Raw genomic sequence first — 16,091 nt, 5'->3', positions numbered from 1 at the left:
CCATTGCAAGGCAAAGACTGGATGGCCACGGCCGGCTTATCAAGGCCGCAGTGTCTGATGTCAGGAGTTGGGCGGAGTCACCACTGGCGGGAAACGGCCTAGAAAAGTGCCCAAGTGGCGCGCGCGCGTGCCTAGGCGCTGGGCATCCATGGGAAACCTCGCAGTGGCACAGCCACAGCAGGGACGCCGCCAAACAGGCCGCAAACGTGGCCTCTGAAAGCGGGAGCAGGTCCGGGAGCCCAGAAGTAAGGGCCTGGCCGCGGTGCTTGCGGCCAGAACCGCAACAATAGGTGTATGTAGCTTCTACTCACTTACATGCCATTTTATAAACCACAAACATATGCATGCATTTTTGCTTTCATGCACACATATTCACATGTAAAAAGGGGATGGCCTAGGAGTATTCTGGGGTGGAGCCATCATTTATGTGCATAAGTTGCTTTTTTAAAAGATACACATGTAATCTTGCCAACTTACTTTTGCAATTTTACCCCTGCTAATTATCTTGCATAAGTGATATTAAACGTGTTTATTGTGTACTTTTGGCTGAGTGGGAGGTCTGGATGAATTGGGTGGATTTGAGGCTGAAGAACCAGGAGGATGACCTGGATAAGGACTGGATGAATTGGTGAAGTAACTGGTAAAAATGGTCATTTTATTTACACGTGCATATTTTAAAAAATACTGCTTTACGTAAGTCCTACTTTATTTTTATGCGTAAAATATGCGGCATATATTATTACAATAGGTAGGAAAAGTAAGTGTGTTCAATGCATTGAAATACTTGCTTTCTATACATTGAGTGTATTTGCCTGTAAGCATACATGTGTGCATATGTTGTGGAGTAAAGATATGTGTATTTTATAATGTGCATGTATGTGATACGTGCAGGTTATAAAATACTATGTTAAAACGACACACAGCCATATGTGAATGTATATGCTGCCATGTGCAATTGTTTGAAAGTTTATTTATTTATTTATTTGGAATTTTTACATACCGACATTAGTGTACACACATCATACCGGTTTACATTGTAACTAAAAGCTGGAAAGTACAAAGAACAGGGGAAGGGGGAAGAGGGAGAACAAGAGGATGCAGGAGGAGGTTGCAGAGGAAAGCAAAGTAGCAACGGTGGTAACTTTATACAGGAGAGTAACTATATACAAAGAGCTTAACGGAGTATATGGGAGGTGCATTGCAAGGTTGTTTTGGCTTGTGTCCGGGGTGTGTGCTGGCGTGTATTAAAGGCGGAGAAAGGGGCTACAAGCACAGTCTATTCTGGGTAGGCTTTGCAGTCTTCAGTTAAAATAATTTTGTTTAATACTTGAATTGTTCAATATAGTAGTCCTTCATCAATGAGCAGTAACTGTACCCTTTAACTGCTGTTTAACCTTGCAAAAGTATACAGGAGCTGTGCAGGCACAGCAGTTACAATACTGTACTAGTTACACAATTCTGGCAAGTTTTGTATATAGTGGAGAGTTCTGGTAGCTATATAAGCACTGGACAAAACTGGATTCTTTGCAAATTGGGATACGTCTTATTGGAATTATCCAAACATGTTGTTTATGAGATGTTAAGACTACACTGGTTTAGGTGGCTGTTTACATTATTATAAAGCTCGTGTAAGAAATGGGAGGAGGCCTCGGTGTTGGATTAAGTATGATACTTATAAGAGGCAAAGAGGAAGACGACAAAGTCTGGAGTAGTCTATCAGCAGATGTGGTCAAGGCTAATGCTGTAAGAGAATTAAAAAATGCTTGGGACAAATATACAGAACAGTGGTTGGAACAGGTTGAGATATTGGGTAAAATACATCAGTGGGGGGAACTGGTATTGATTTACCTGTGGGAATTTATATGTTTATCTTCACAAAGTGGAATAGAATCAGAAAGAAGATAATTGGGCAGAGTGGATGGGCCCATTGGTCCTTATCTGCTGATATCTACCATGCAACTATGACTAGCTTGCCTGTTCTTTATTGATGCTAACTTATGTTTAGAAATACTATTCAACTAAATTTAAAAGCAACACCTTTAATTATATCATTGACAGTTTCACATCTGATATGCTTTTATACTTCTGTTGGAGGAGAAGTCCATTACCTGCTATTAATTAAGTTGACTTAGAAAATAGCCACTGCTATTACTAGCAACGGTAACATGGAATAGACTTAGTTTTTGGGTATTTGCCAGGTTCTTATGTCCTGGATTGGCCACTGTTGGAAACAGGATGCTGGGCTTGATGGACCCTTGGTCTGACCCAGTATGGCATGTTCTTATGTTCTTAATTTACATTGTTGGTAGCCTGTTTACCAATTTAATTAATCTCTGAGTACCATTTATATTATTGTATGGCAGCATATTAGTTGTGGTCTTGATAAGAATCTGTTATTATACTATAGATAATTAATTATGTAGACAATGATTCAGTTACAGTTTCATAGAGTATATAATATATATATATATAGAGTCATATGGTACCTCTCTCCAAGGTTCCACAAGCCATTCTGAGCAAGGTTTCACGTTGCAACTTATATTGTGCCGTGGTTGATGTCCTGATAACTGGCAGTGAAAAGGCCTTAGAGAACGTTTCTCATGGGCATTTATACAGTAGACTTCACGGGTCTTAAATCCCTCTCCACAGTTTTTAGAGCACTGTATAAGAAAAACAAGGATGTTTCATAAGCCACAAATCCTTACATATTAACTATTCAAAGATATATATTATTGAAAAACAGCTATGAGCAATAAATATAAGGTGTAGTGCCCTCAACTCTTGATCCTAAGCTTGAGTGCCTATGCAGTCAGGTAAACCTTACACCCAGCTTCAAACACCAGAGAAAACTCAGTTCTTGAATATTAACCAACATTTATTTGAATGATGAACAGTTCAAACACTCACAGAATGAGTGAAGCTACACAGAGAGACTGTCACAGCTGTGATAGGTTCTGTCTGGAAGCTCAGTAGTCCAAAGAAGGCAACTGGAGCTGAGATAGAAGCTCTAGAATTTGAATGATGAAAAGCAATGCTTCTGCATAGCTTGAAACAGGATTAAGGAGGAGCTGCTAGCCTGCAGAGCACCCAGTTCCAATTGAAGGAAATCACAAGAAGCAAACTGACCCAGGTATTCCTAGTGACAAGGGACCAATGAGAGCAGGCAAGAGAAAGCAGAGAAACATAGCAAAACAAGAAAGATCCAATATGAAGCTCAGAATAATTCAAAAGGCAACCAATCAGGAGAGAGAGCTCTGCAACAAGTAGAGAACCCAAGCTGTGCAATATCAATAATTTGACACAGAGAGACAGCATATCAAGGAAACATGAATGCATATTTTCACATATACTGCAAAGGCAGAACATAAGATAAGAAATAATGAAAAAAAAATTCCTAACGACAACAGGGAATAATGCCAGCACCCCGAACCCAACTGCAGTATAGGCGCACGCACGCACACGTCTCATGTCGGGTCTTAAAGGGACTGCAGCAGGAAAGTTCCTGCGGTTCCCTGCTGATGTCATCAAGCAGGGACTATTTCAGCCTGGTCCCTGCTCTCCAGCCTTGCCTGTGCAACAGGTTCTCATGGAAGCTGCTGGCTGTGTTGGTTCTGCTCCTCATGTCTGGTTCCTGCTCCCTTGGTGCCTTCCTGCCCTTGTTCCTAGCCTCCTGGTTCCTGCCTCTCTCTGTACCTGTCCTGCTCCTTTGCCTCGACCTTGGACCGGTATTTGGATTCTGCTGCCTGTCTCGACTCTTGGACTGTTTGCTGGATTCTGCTGCTAGCCACCTGCCTCGGGTTTGGACTGATATCTGGATCCTGCTGTCTACTGCTGGCCCCGGCCCCGGACTAATATTGAGATCCGCTCCCCAATGACAAGAGCCTGGGGAATTTTCTCTCAGGTAGGACTACACTCGTCTCGGCTCAGGGGTCCACAGTCGCAGAACGATGTCCACACCTCTTGCACACTTTTTACCTTTGTAGCTGCTCCTTTCTAATTATTTTTCTCATTTTATCAAAGCTTCCCTTTTGAAAGTTTAGCACTATAGCCATGGATTTACTTACTGTCCCCCTTCTCGTCATTAATTCAAATTTGATCATGTTATGATCACAATTGCCAAGTGGCCCCCACCACCGTTACCTCTCTCACCAAATCCTGTGCTCCACTAAGAATTAGATCTAAAATTGCTCCCTCTCTCGTCAGTTCCAGAACCAATTGCTCCATAAAACTGTCATTTATTCCATCCAGGAACTTTATCTCTCTAGCATGTCCTGTTGTTACATTTACCCAGTCAATATTGGGATAATTGAGCTCTCGGTATTTATATTTAAATGTTGTCAATGTTTAAACTATAGTATACGTGCATGTATATCACATTTATAGATTAGGGACCTTCATAACATCCACGGTGCTGCAATCATTTTTAATCATTGGTCCAGTAGTCCACTGCTCATTCAAAAGTGTTTTTAAACATTTTTTGATATTTTGATATTTTTTCTATTTTTTTTAAAACACAGAGGATTACTTCCCTCTTTTTTTCTTGGCCGGAGTCAGAGATCCGACCCGCGCGTTTTTCGGTCCGCTGCTTCATGGATATTTAAAGCTGACTCATATCGCCCGGCGCACTTCACCAAGGTGCTGCTGTGGGTGAAATCTTCATTTATTACAAATTCACAGGGGTCCCATCGGTTATTTCTGAAAATGAAGCACTTTAAATTATATAGCTTTTGCAAATTCAATCGCAAAACATTCTACAATAAGCACATCTCACTGAGTGGGGAAAAACGCTGGCGCTTACCGAACTGAGTGACTGAGATCGAGTCTGATTTATAGGTAGATTTACTGATCTCACCTATGCCACAGGATCAGGCATTATTGGCAGTCACTAAAATACTGGAAACCCGCTTGCACCCAAAAAGGATCCCGACCAGTTACATAATTGAATTGCTCGAACTTGCATTGAGCAGAATCTACTTCATGTTTGAAGACAAAGTTTATCTTCAAATCTGGGGCACAGCGATGGGCGCAGCAATGGCCCCAGATGTGGCTAACATTTTTGTGGCATGTTCGAAGCACAATATATCCATGGTTGTAAGTGGACGGCACATTTAAAATGCTGGAAAAGATATATTGATGATATCTTTGTTATCTGGACAGGTTCCACATCAAGTCTACAAGAATTTCATGCCTGGTTAAATAATTTAGATTCTTGTTTAAAATTCACCATGAATTTTCACCATCATCAAATCTCATATTTGGACATACTGATCTCCAGGAATGGCCAGGGCATCAATACAAGCATTTTTTCGGAAACCAAATGACCGTAACAACTTATTACACTTTGATAGCTTTCATCCCGTTAATTTCAAAACCAACTTACCCGTTGGCCAATTTCTTCGCCTAAGGAGGCCCTGTACCAATCGCAATGAATTTAAAAATCAAGCCAAGTACATGGCTAATCGTTTTTTACAATGAGGGTACCCGATACACTGTGTAAAAACAGCATATCGAAGAGCCTTGTACTCTAACAGAGACTATTTATTTTTACCAAAAACACCACTGGGACAGGACTTGAACCCACAGACTGTGGTGGTGAGACATACACTGATGTCAGCCCCAATCAGTAGAGCCATCAGGAAACATTGGGAAATCCTTCAACGAATTCACCCTTTATTCAACCAACCATTAAGGATTGCATACTCAAGAGGCAGGAACTTAAGGGACTATGTAGTTCACACCAGTTGCTACAATCCCAGTGACAAGCCTGAGCCAGTGAAATCATGCACTAAGGGGCGGATTTTAAATGCCCTGCGCGCGTAAATCCGGGCGGATTTACGCGCGCAGGGTCCTCGTGCGCCGGCGCGCCTATTTTGCATAGGCCGCCGGTGCGCGCAGAGCCCCAGGACGCACGTAAGTCCCGGGGTTTTTTAAAAGGGGCGGGAGGGGGCGTGGCCGAATGATACGGCGTTTCGGGGGCGTGATGCTGTGTTTTGGGGGCAGCGACGCAGGCGTGGTTTCGGCCCGGGGCCGTTCCGGGGGCGTGGCCGCGGCCTTCGGACCAGCCCCCGGGACCGGAACACGGAGCGGGGCAGCCGGCCGACGCGTGCAGATTTACGTCTGCTTTTCGCAGGCATAAATCATGGAATAAAGGTAAGGGGGGGGGTTTAGATAGGGCCGGGGGGGTGGGTTAGGTAGGGGAAGGGAGGGGAAGGTGGGGGGAGGGCGAAGGAAAGTTTCCTCCGAGGCTGCTCCGAAATCGGAGCGGCCTCGGAGGGAACAGGCAGCGCACGCTGGGCTCGGCGTGCGCAGGTTGCACAAATGTGCACCCCCTTGCGCGCGCCGACCCCGGATTTTATAAGATACGCGCGGCTACGCGCGTATCTTATAAAATCCAGCGTACTTTTGTTTGCGCCTGGTGCACAAACAAAAGTACGCAATCGCGCAATTTTTTAAAATCTACCCTTAAGTGTATTTGTTGCCCCCTCAAAGCTACCCAGAATACCATCACTACAGCCACGGGCAGAGTGCTGACCTTGCCGAAGTTTACTTGTCATTCTACTTTTGTGGTGTATGCCATCTTTTGCCCATGCCCCCTAACATATGTGGGCATGACAAAATGTCAAATCAGGATTTGTTTTACTGAGCACAAGTGCTGCCTTAACACAGGCAGGCTTGAGAAACCTTTGGTTGCCCACTTCAAAGAATACAATCACGAATTCAAGGACATCAAGTGGACAATCCTTGAGGTAGTTAAACAACATTGGAGAGGAGGAGATAGAATAACGCAGCTCAGGCAATGTGAACAAAAGTGGATTTTTCTTCTAAAATCAGTTACCCCGGGTGGACTCAATAAAGAAATTGAGTGGCACCATTTTGTGTGATTTCCCGGTAAAATCATGGCCAATACTTGACATCAGGTGAGATCAGTAAATCTACCTATAAATCAGACTTGATCTCAGTCACTCAGTTGCTGACATGCCGAAACTGAATATGGAGATAGGTCCGGTAAGCGCCGGCGTTTTTTCCCCACTGAGTGAGATGTGCTTATTGTAGAATGTTTTGCAATTGAATTTGCAAAGGCTATATAATTTAAAGTGCTTCATTTTCAGAAATAACTGATGGGACCCCTGTGAATTTGTAATAAATGAAGATTTCACCTGCAGCAGCACTATGGTGAAGTGCGCCGGGCGATATGAGTCAGCTTTAAATATCCCTGAAACAGCGGACCACGAAACGCACGCGTTGGACCTCTGATTCCGGCCAAGCAAAAAAGAGGGAAGTAATCCTCTATGTTTTAAAAAAATAGAAAAAATATAAAAATGTCAAAAAAAGTTTAAAAACACTTGAATGAGCAGTGGACTATTGGACCAATGATTAAAAATGATCCACACAGGTGCAAAACACAAGTATTGACTTGCAGCACCATGGATGTTAATAAGGTCCCTAATCTATAAATGTGAAATACATGCACAAATACTATAGTTTAAACATTGACAACATTTAAATATAAATATTGTGATACAACGTTTTTCCTGAAGTTATCTGATTTGTTGTACAGTGGATAAAGAGCAACGTCTATCCTGATAACTGAACTCTCCCATTATTACTGCACTACCAATTTGGTTAGCTTCCCTAATTTCTCTTAGCATTTCACTCTCCGTCTCACTATCTTGGCCAGGTGGATGGTAGTATACTCCTATCACTATACTTTTCCCCAACACACAAGGGATTTCTACCCATAAAGATTTGATTGTGCATTTAGTTTCATGCAGGATCTTTATCGTGTTGGACTCTATGCCATGCCGGTCATAAAGCGCCACCCCGCCTCTCAGATGCTCCTCTCTGTCAATGCAATATAGTTTGTACCCCATTATAGCACTGTCTCATTGGTTATCCTCCTTCTACCATGCCTCTGAGATGCCAATTAAGTCTATATCTTAGACCTAGATTCTAATAATAAGGTTCTCATTGTACTGCTTGATTTAACATCAGCATTTGATGAATCCAAATTGGTAAATTGGAAATACTGGATCAAATCACTCTCTGCTTTGAAGGCAGTGGGGAAAAACATTTTAGGTGAATTCATTTTGGAAAATAGTGCACACTATTTACAAATAGTGCACTTCATTTACAAATAGTGTAGGCTATTTTCTGAAATGATTAAGAATGAAAAAACAAATAATTAAAAAAAGTATACAAAATGAAAAAAACAAACAAATATAAAATGATCTGAAAATGAACTAAACAAAAAAATAAAAAATTCCCTATACGTCCTTAATAAGAACTTAGGGCCGGATATTAACAGTTACGTGCGGGCGTAGATTTCTGCACGCAACCCGGCGTGCACAAATCTATGCCCAATTTTAGGGATCATGGGGTGAGCCAGGAAACTACAGACCAATAAGTGTGAGGTCCATGCCAGGCTAACTAAAAGATAAGGATAGGCATAGTTTAATGGGACAAAGCCAACATGGATTTAGTCAAGGGAAGTTTGCCTCATCAATTTGCTACATTTTTTGAGGATATAAATAAACATCTGGATAAAAGTGAGAAAGCTGATATACTGTATCTGGATTTTCAGAAAGCCTTTGACAAAATCCCTCATGAGAGACTTCTTAGGAAATTAAAATATCATGGGATAGGAGGCAGTGTCCTATTGTGGACTGCCAACTGGTTAAAAGATAGAAATCAGAGAGTAGGGCTAAATGGTAAATTTTCCCAGTGGAGAAAGATGAATAGTAGAGTGCCCAGGGATCTGTTCTGGAACCTCTGCTTTTTAATATATTTATAAATGACTGGAAATGGGAAAAACAAGTGAGGTGATCAAACCTCCAGATGACACAAGAATATTCAAAGTTGTTAAATCACAAAAAGATTGTGAGAAATTGTAAGCAGACCTTGTAAAACTAGGTGATTGGGCAGGCAAATGGCAAATGAAATGTAATTGTTGTGATCCTGCCTGTTATGCAGTCTCCAGAGATCCCCAAGGAGCTACTCCTACTCTCGCTCCAATCATGGCCTCTGTAGTTCCAAGACTCATAAGGGCTCAACCGATTTAACATTGCCTCTGATGAAGCTCAGTGTCTTATCATTGAGCCTCCTCTGCTCTCTGCTTGGCCCAGTCCTGCCTTGGATTGCTCTCTGGCCTCTGGGCATTCCAGCCTTGCTTTGCTTTGCCTGGCCTTGTGGCCTTTTCTGGCCTTCTGTTCGTGCCTTGCCCTGTGGCCTTCTCAAGCCATCTGCTCTTGCCTTGCCCTGTGGTTTTCTCAGGCCTTCTGTCTTAGCCTTGCTCTGTGGCCTTTCAGGCCTTCTGCTCTAGCCTTGCCTTGTGCCCAGGAGATACCACCACGTGGTATCTCCTGGGCAGGCCTAGGCAGCGAATCTCCAGGCCGGTCTTCATTGGGTTATCCGCCGCTGCCTACTTGCACCGTGTTCCAGACTCCAGTCCTGCACCGCCTCCAGTCCTGCCTTGCCTCAGATTCCAGCCTCTTCTTGCCTTCCCTCAGACTCCAAGTTCCAGCCTGCACTTCAACTCCAGCCACAGCCTAAATCCTGCTGGCCACCAGAATCCAAGGGCCCAACCTGTGGGGGAGATGGCTGGTATAGGCCAAAGATCCTCCAGCTCTGTCTGCATCTATGCTGAAGTTCTGGACTACCCCTGTGGGGTTAACCAGCCCTAGCCAAGCCCTCGGTTGTAACATTAATGTGGACAAGTGCAAAATAATGCATTTAGGGAAAAGTAACCCAAATTATGGCTACGCAATGCAAGGTTCCACATTAGGAGTCACCATTCAGGAAAAAAGATCTAGGCATCCTTGTTGATAATATGTTGAAATCTTCTGCTCAGTGTGCAGCAGCAGCAGCAGCAGTCAAGAAAGCAAACAGAATGCTAGGGACAATGCTTCTGTATTGCTCCATGGTGCAACCTCATCTTGAGTATTGTGTGCAGTTCTGATCACACATCTCAAAAAAGATATAGCAGAATTAGACAAAGGTACAGAAAAGATTAATCAAAATGATAAAGAGGATGGAACGATTCCCCTATGAGGAAAGACTAAAGAGATTAGGTCTCTTCAGCTTGGAGAAGATATGGCTGAGGGGAGATTGATAGAAGTCTATAAAATAATAAGTGGAATGGAATGAGTAAATGTTAATGGGTTGTTTACTCCTTTAACGAGTACAAAGACTAGGGGACACACAATGAAATTATTAGGTGATACGTTTAAAACTAATAATAGAAAATATTTTCTTACTCAACACATAATTAAGCTCTGGAATTTGTTGCCAGAGGATGTGGAGATTGTAATTAGTGAGGCTGCTTTTTTAAAAAAGGTTTGGACAAGTTCCTGGAGGAAAAATCCATTAACCATTATTAAGGTACAGTTGCAGAAATCCACTGCTTATTCTTGGGATAAGCAGCTTGAAATCTATCTGTCCCTTGGAACCCTGCCAGGTACTTGTAGCCTGGATTGGCCACTGTTAGAAACAGGATACTGGGCTTGATGGACCCTTGGTCTGAATGACCTTTGGTATGATTCATTATGGCAAATCTTATAAACTTACATACTTAAGTTAGTCTTACTGTTGATTTATTTCAAGTTTAATCCTTACTGTCCACTTTCATCAAACTAGAATTGTTATTACTTGTCAAATTATTCAATGTACTGGTTTTATTATACAAAATGTTGAAAATAGAAACTAAAGAGTCTGAACGCTTTCAGAAAAAGTCAGCTATTTAATAAAGATGTGATTTTAAAGGCAGAAATCATTATTGCTTCTGGAATGTGTGCAATAAAAAAGAGAAAAATTGCTTTGGGAAAAAAACATAACAATAAAATTGGTCTCAGACAAATTAGGAGAAAAAAAAAAGATGAATGGGAGTCCTTTCTCATCAAATTCTTAGGGTTGAAAAATCAAGACATGAAGCATGATTATAGAAGGTGTAGTCTGTTCTTAAATATAGTAAGTAGTAGTAACCTCCTCACCCTGGCTTACGTTTTGTGCCCCTAAGAGGGATATGCATTCATTTCAAATGAATGGGTAATCCAAACCAAAATCGGCCCATCTTAATTTTGGTTTCTTTTGGCTGAAACAAAAACGCTAGCCCTATGAAAAACCTGAAGTCAGCCAGGGCCAGAGCCCTCTCCAAACAGCCCTTATTCCTACCATAGAGGCCTCGGCAGGAGAAAGGAACGGGAGCAATCCTCACTTGCTCCTGTCCACCGCAACTCTTTAAAAATAGTGCCCTGTCCTGATGCCAAAGTGACAGGAAAATGGCACCAGTCTCAGGACGGGCTGGCACTATTTTCTTATACTGTCTTTTTTATTTGTACAGCCATTAAAAAAAACAACCTCTGGCTGGCCCTGAGACCAGTTCATTTTTGTGTCATTTTGGACTGGTATGAGTGCCGAGTGCCATTTTTAAAGAGTCAAGGTAGAGCAGGCGCCAGTAGGAATCACTCCTGGCCTTTCTCCTGCCAGGACCTCCATGGAAGGGGTAAGTGGAAGCTAGGGAGATCCCTGGACCAAGCTGATTTCTAAATGGTGGGAGGGCATCAGAAGGGCTTGGGGAGGCCCCAGTTGGTCTTGGCTCAGCCCAGCAAGGTAGGCCCAGAGCCTGGCATGTTGGCCTGGGGTTAGTCAGCGAGGCCACAGGAACACCTTGGAATGCCCCGGGAAGTGTAGGTGGGGCTCAGGAAGACCCATTTCGTTTTTGGTTATCTTTCTTTTTAATATGTATTTCAGTACGGCAAATGAGCTAAACTGAAATAAACATTAAAACAAAACAAAAACATAACCCCTCCCCCCCAAAAAAATAAAAAAATGAACCAAAATGAAAATATTTGGGCTACTAATGTTGAACATTCTGTTTTAGTTCAGGAATTAAAACTGCTTTTAACAGTTTTTGTTAGCAGCCTATAATAGTGGGAGATTTGAATCTTTGTATTCACTCTTCACTAGATCTGTCCAAAAATTCAGTGGGCCCAGAGGCATGGTTGGAACAGGGCAAAGCTAGCCAGAGCTGCTTTTTAGCATTACCTAGATGCGTTTACTGGCTGCCTATGAGTGTGCTAATAGCAGTCTTAAATATAGCTGAAAGTTCAATTTTACTTAGCTGATTATCCTTAGCCCCCTAGCTGTAACTTAGCTGCATATCTTCAATTAACTGGTTGCATGTAGTTCACTATCTGTACTTAGTAGCTAACCAGCTAGATTTTGGGAGTATGAAAGCCCTAAATCTAGCTGGCCAGATTTAGGCCGACTAGATTTAGACTGAAAAATCTGCTCAAACTGAAGGCAGCTCACAAATTAAAAGGCTGCTTAGGAGACACCTTGGACCTTCTTAATATATCATTATCTTTGAATGAGAAGATTGTTATAACCTGTTTGGCAGTATATTCTCTTCAATAGCATGATGGCTACTTCAACAATAATCACTGAGGCATTTCTACTCTTAATAACATTTTATGATTCTTTTAATTTTCCAAGGCTTATATCTTTGTGGTTAATTGCTGATTGTAAAATTCTATCTTATAAATTGGAAGTGGACAAAAGGGTAAATGTTCTCCCTCTCCATTAACTGTGAGTGGACTCCTATGTAGATAAATCATTTTTCTTTATTTCAGAAACAGTTTGTAAGTATGATAATTTCCCAGTGACCTCTGATCACTGTACTAGAATAATAATTTAAAAAAAAAAGTTTTACAAAAAGAAAAGACTGCTTAAAAATGCTTTGTGCATATAGAATAGGAGTCTAATGAAAGAGAGAAGATGCCTGGTGAAATGCAAGGAAGATAAAAGAATGGATTTTCGAGGGGTGATAATTGTGTAGGGAATGTGTTTGAAAAATGTAAAAGTGAAAGTATAATGTATAATTCCAGAGGCAGAGATACAGCTATTTCATATAAGGATGAATGTAAGGAATTACACAAGGTTAGCAGATGAAAATTTATACTTAGAGAAGGTGATACTTTTTGTTAAGGAAAGTGTATGATATATACAAGTATGGTCAGTTAAAAGCTGTGAGAATATGACTATAGTTTTAGAAGCTGAAATTTTTGATAGGCAAGCATGTCAAAAAAGGGAGAGCGTGTCCAAAAATAACAAAACAAGCACAGTAATGAAAGAGAGTGGAGGATGTAGAAGGCGAACAAATATATAGGCTGTTTTATTTTGGGGGTTTTGAAAGTTATGATTTTATGTTGTTTTATTATATATAGTTTGCATACTGTTAAAAACTTATAGTTAAAAAAAAAGCATAGTGTAAAAAAGAATGTTAAAGAAGTCAGAATATTTTCTTAAAAGTTGCATCCCATATTAGACGAATCAGTCCCATGCTGCAAATATATACAAAATCTGCAGGCAGAGTTGAGGGACTTAACACATAATGTCTCAGTATCCTATTTTGAGGCAAGCTCCTTAAAAAATTTGAGAAATAATGGGTTAATGGAATGTCTAAAATCACCACTCTTTAATGTAGTCCAAATAACTTTACAGCTCCTTGCTGATTTTCTTTTTTTGAGCAGAACATCAAATTTTACAAAAAAAATTGAAACTCTCTCATCATTCATCCCCTTAAAGCAAAATAGAATTTGGATGAATCAAGCTCTCAGAGAGTAGTAGAATTATTGCGGATGTGTCATATCAAGTCAATCTAATTCATCTCATTAAGACAATTAGCAAAAAGGCAGACAAAAGCAATAGTGTAGGTGTCATTTCCTAGACTTTACAAAAGCCTTTGATACAGTACAATTTATAAAGTTGAAACAGAAAATCTCACAACTGAGAATAGGGGGAAAATATGCCAACAGATTAGAAACTGATTGTTTGGCAGGACATAAGAACATAAGAATTGCCATGCTGGGCCAGACCAAGGTCCATCAAGCTCAGCATCCTGTCTCCAACAGCGACCAATCCAGGTTGCAAGTACCTGGCTAATAATGTGTTAATGACTGTCCTCCAGGAAATTGTCCAAACCACTTTCAAACCCCACTAAGCTAGTCGCTGTTGTGTTTGTGGTCTGCGGGCTTCCCCCGTGAACCGCTGCACTTACCCCTCAGACCACGCCCTGCTTGACATTCCCCAACAATGCCAGACTCCCCTTCTTTCTTGCGTGGTGGAATGTCACGCCTCATCGTGTCCGGATACCACCGATGCTCCTCGCAGCAGGATGCCCTCAGTGCTCCTCATAGCAGGATGCCACCGCTGCTAGGCATGCGCATGCCCGACAACATGCCATTTACAAGGTTCATGGTGGGAAAGGCCCTGCAGTGCCTCTTGATGACCTCAAACCAGTAGGCCTATATAAGGCCCTCCTGTTCATCTCATCCTTGCCTCAGCAACAGTTCTCCTTACTGTTTAGTGTTGCGAGTTGCTACAGTGTTCTTTATCTTCAGCTCCTGTTATCCATATCTTCAGTTCTTCAGTTCCAGCTTCCTTGACTTTAGTTCTTCAGTTCCAGCATTCTTGTCTTCCTTTCTTCAGTTACCTTTGTCTCCTTGCTGCCTGTTCTTCTCCTCGTCCTCCTGCCCTGCCTATTCGTCCCTCCATCCCTTCAGACAGATAGCCGGGGTTGACCTTAGCCTGACTTCTGGATTCTCTTGATCACTGCCTGCCACCGACCACTGGCTGTTCCTGGATACTTCTGACTGCCACCTGCCATCAATTACTGCCTGCTACCTGACTCTCTTGACTTATGTCCACTCCAACCCAGCGACCTTGATGGATCTCTCCATCAAAGGCTCAACCCGAGGGGAACATGGGCTAGTAAAGGCAAAGCTCCTATTGGGCCTCTGCGCATTCCAGGTCCACCTGCCAATGGTGAGGACCTGCAGGGCTCCTCCCTGCAGGCTGCGTCACCTCTACCTGCAGGGAGGAGTAAACACAACCTGCAGACTGCCAAGGCCATGAATCCGGTGGACTTGATATCCCTGCAAGTCATTCCGGGTCTTGCCCATAAACTGCAAGATCAACAGAAAATACTGGAGATCCTGGTGACTACCATGGACCAGCTGTCCACACAATTGGAAGCACTGTCTATTACGGCGGGCCCACCATCAACTGTACCAGTGCCGTTACCATCCATAGTTACCAGCCATCCCATACCTCAGATACCGGCTCCACCCAATATGCCGGAGACCCTGTGTGATGCAGGGGCTTTCTGAATCAGTGCTGCATGCACATTACCCTACAAACACCATTATTTCCAGACGACTTGACCAAGACAACTTATATTCTCTCTCTGTTGGATGGAGCAGCTCTATTTTGGGTCTGCCCTCTCTGTGAACACATGGATCCTTTACTGCATAACTTGCAGCAATTCACAGACTAGTTCAAGACAGTCTTTGAGGAGCCAGATCATATGGCCAGCATGGTTTCCAATTCACCTCTACCAGGGTGACAGAACCCTGGCCAAGTACGCTTTCGAGTTTAGAACCCTGGCAACTGAGCTCAACAGGCGGGAAGACTGTCTCACCACCATCTTTTTGGAGGGTATCTCCATAAGATCAAGGACGAGCTCGCTGCTCGGCACTTCCCAGCCTCTTTAGGAAGAATAATTGTGCTCACCAAGAGGAATGACCGCCGACTCCAGTAGTGGGCATGGGATGTTTGTCTTCAGCGAAGGAACATTACCTTGGCACCCTGGTTCCAAGACCACTTTCAATTCCGGCTCCTGCTTCCCCAACTTCTGCCTCTTCCGAAGATCTCATGCAAATGGGTTGCAGCCGTCTGGCCCCCCGAGGAGAGGCTTCACCTTAAGCAGCAGGGCCTGTGTCTATATTATGTTGGCCAGGGACATCTTGTGGCCCAGTGCCTGCTGAAATCAGGAAACTCCAGAGCCTAGGGTCCAATGTGGAGATGACCCTAACCCTTACCATTCTAGCTCCCAATTACTACTTTCCATGACTTTAGAGTTGAACTCTATAAGCTTCTCCACACAGTCATTTGTGGACTCTAATTTCTGTGGGAACTTCATTATGAAGGAACTTGTGGATCAGCTCCTCATTCCCACAGTCTGAAGGATTCTCCTTTGATTCCATCTAAAAGATCCTCTCCCAGGGCAAATCACCTTGAGTACAACATTGGTGCCC

General features: G+C 42.6%; 1 protein-coding gene across 5 annotated transcripts in view; it reads right to left on the bottom strand.

Annotated features, from left to right (window-relative positions):
- ADAMTS12 (ADAM metallopeptidase with thrombospondin type 1 motif 12) overlaps window positions 1-16,091 on the bottom strand; it is a 1,111,988-nt gene that overhangs the window by 152,770 nt on the left and 943,127 nt on the right. For all 5 annotated transcript variants that reach the window (XM_029579144.1, XM_029579126.1, XM_029579135.1 and 2 more), the window contains exon 22: window positions 2,487-2,660. In XM_029579144.1, coding sequence (XP_029435004.1) covers window positions 2,487-2,660 — 174 coding nt within the window. The remainder of the gene's footprint in view (window positions 1-2,486; window positions 2,661-16,091) is intronic.

This window comes from Rhinatrema bivittatum, chromosome 1 (genome assembly GCF_901001135.1).
Source record: "Rhinatrema bivittatum chromosome 1, aRhiBiv1.1, whole genome shotgun sequence".
Classification (NCBI taxonomy): domain Eukaryota; kingdom Metazoa; phylum Chordata; class Amphibia; order Gymnophiona; family Rhinatrematidae; genus Rhinatrema; species Rhinatrema bivittatum.
This window is presented reverse-complemented; position numbering and strand designations above follow the sequence as displayed.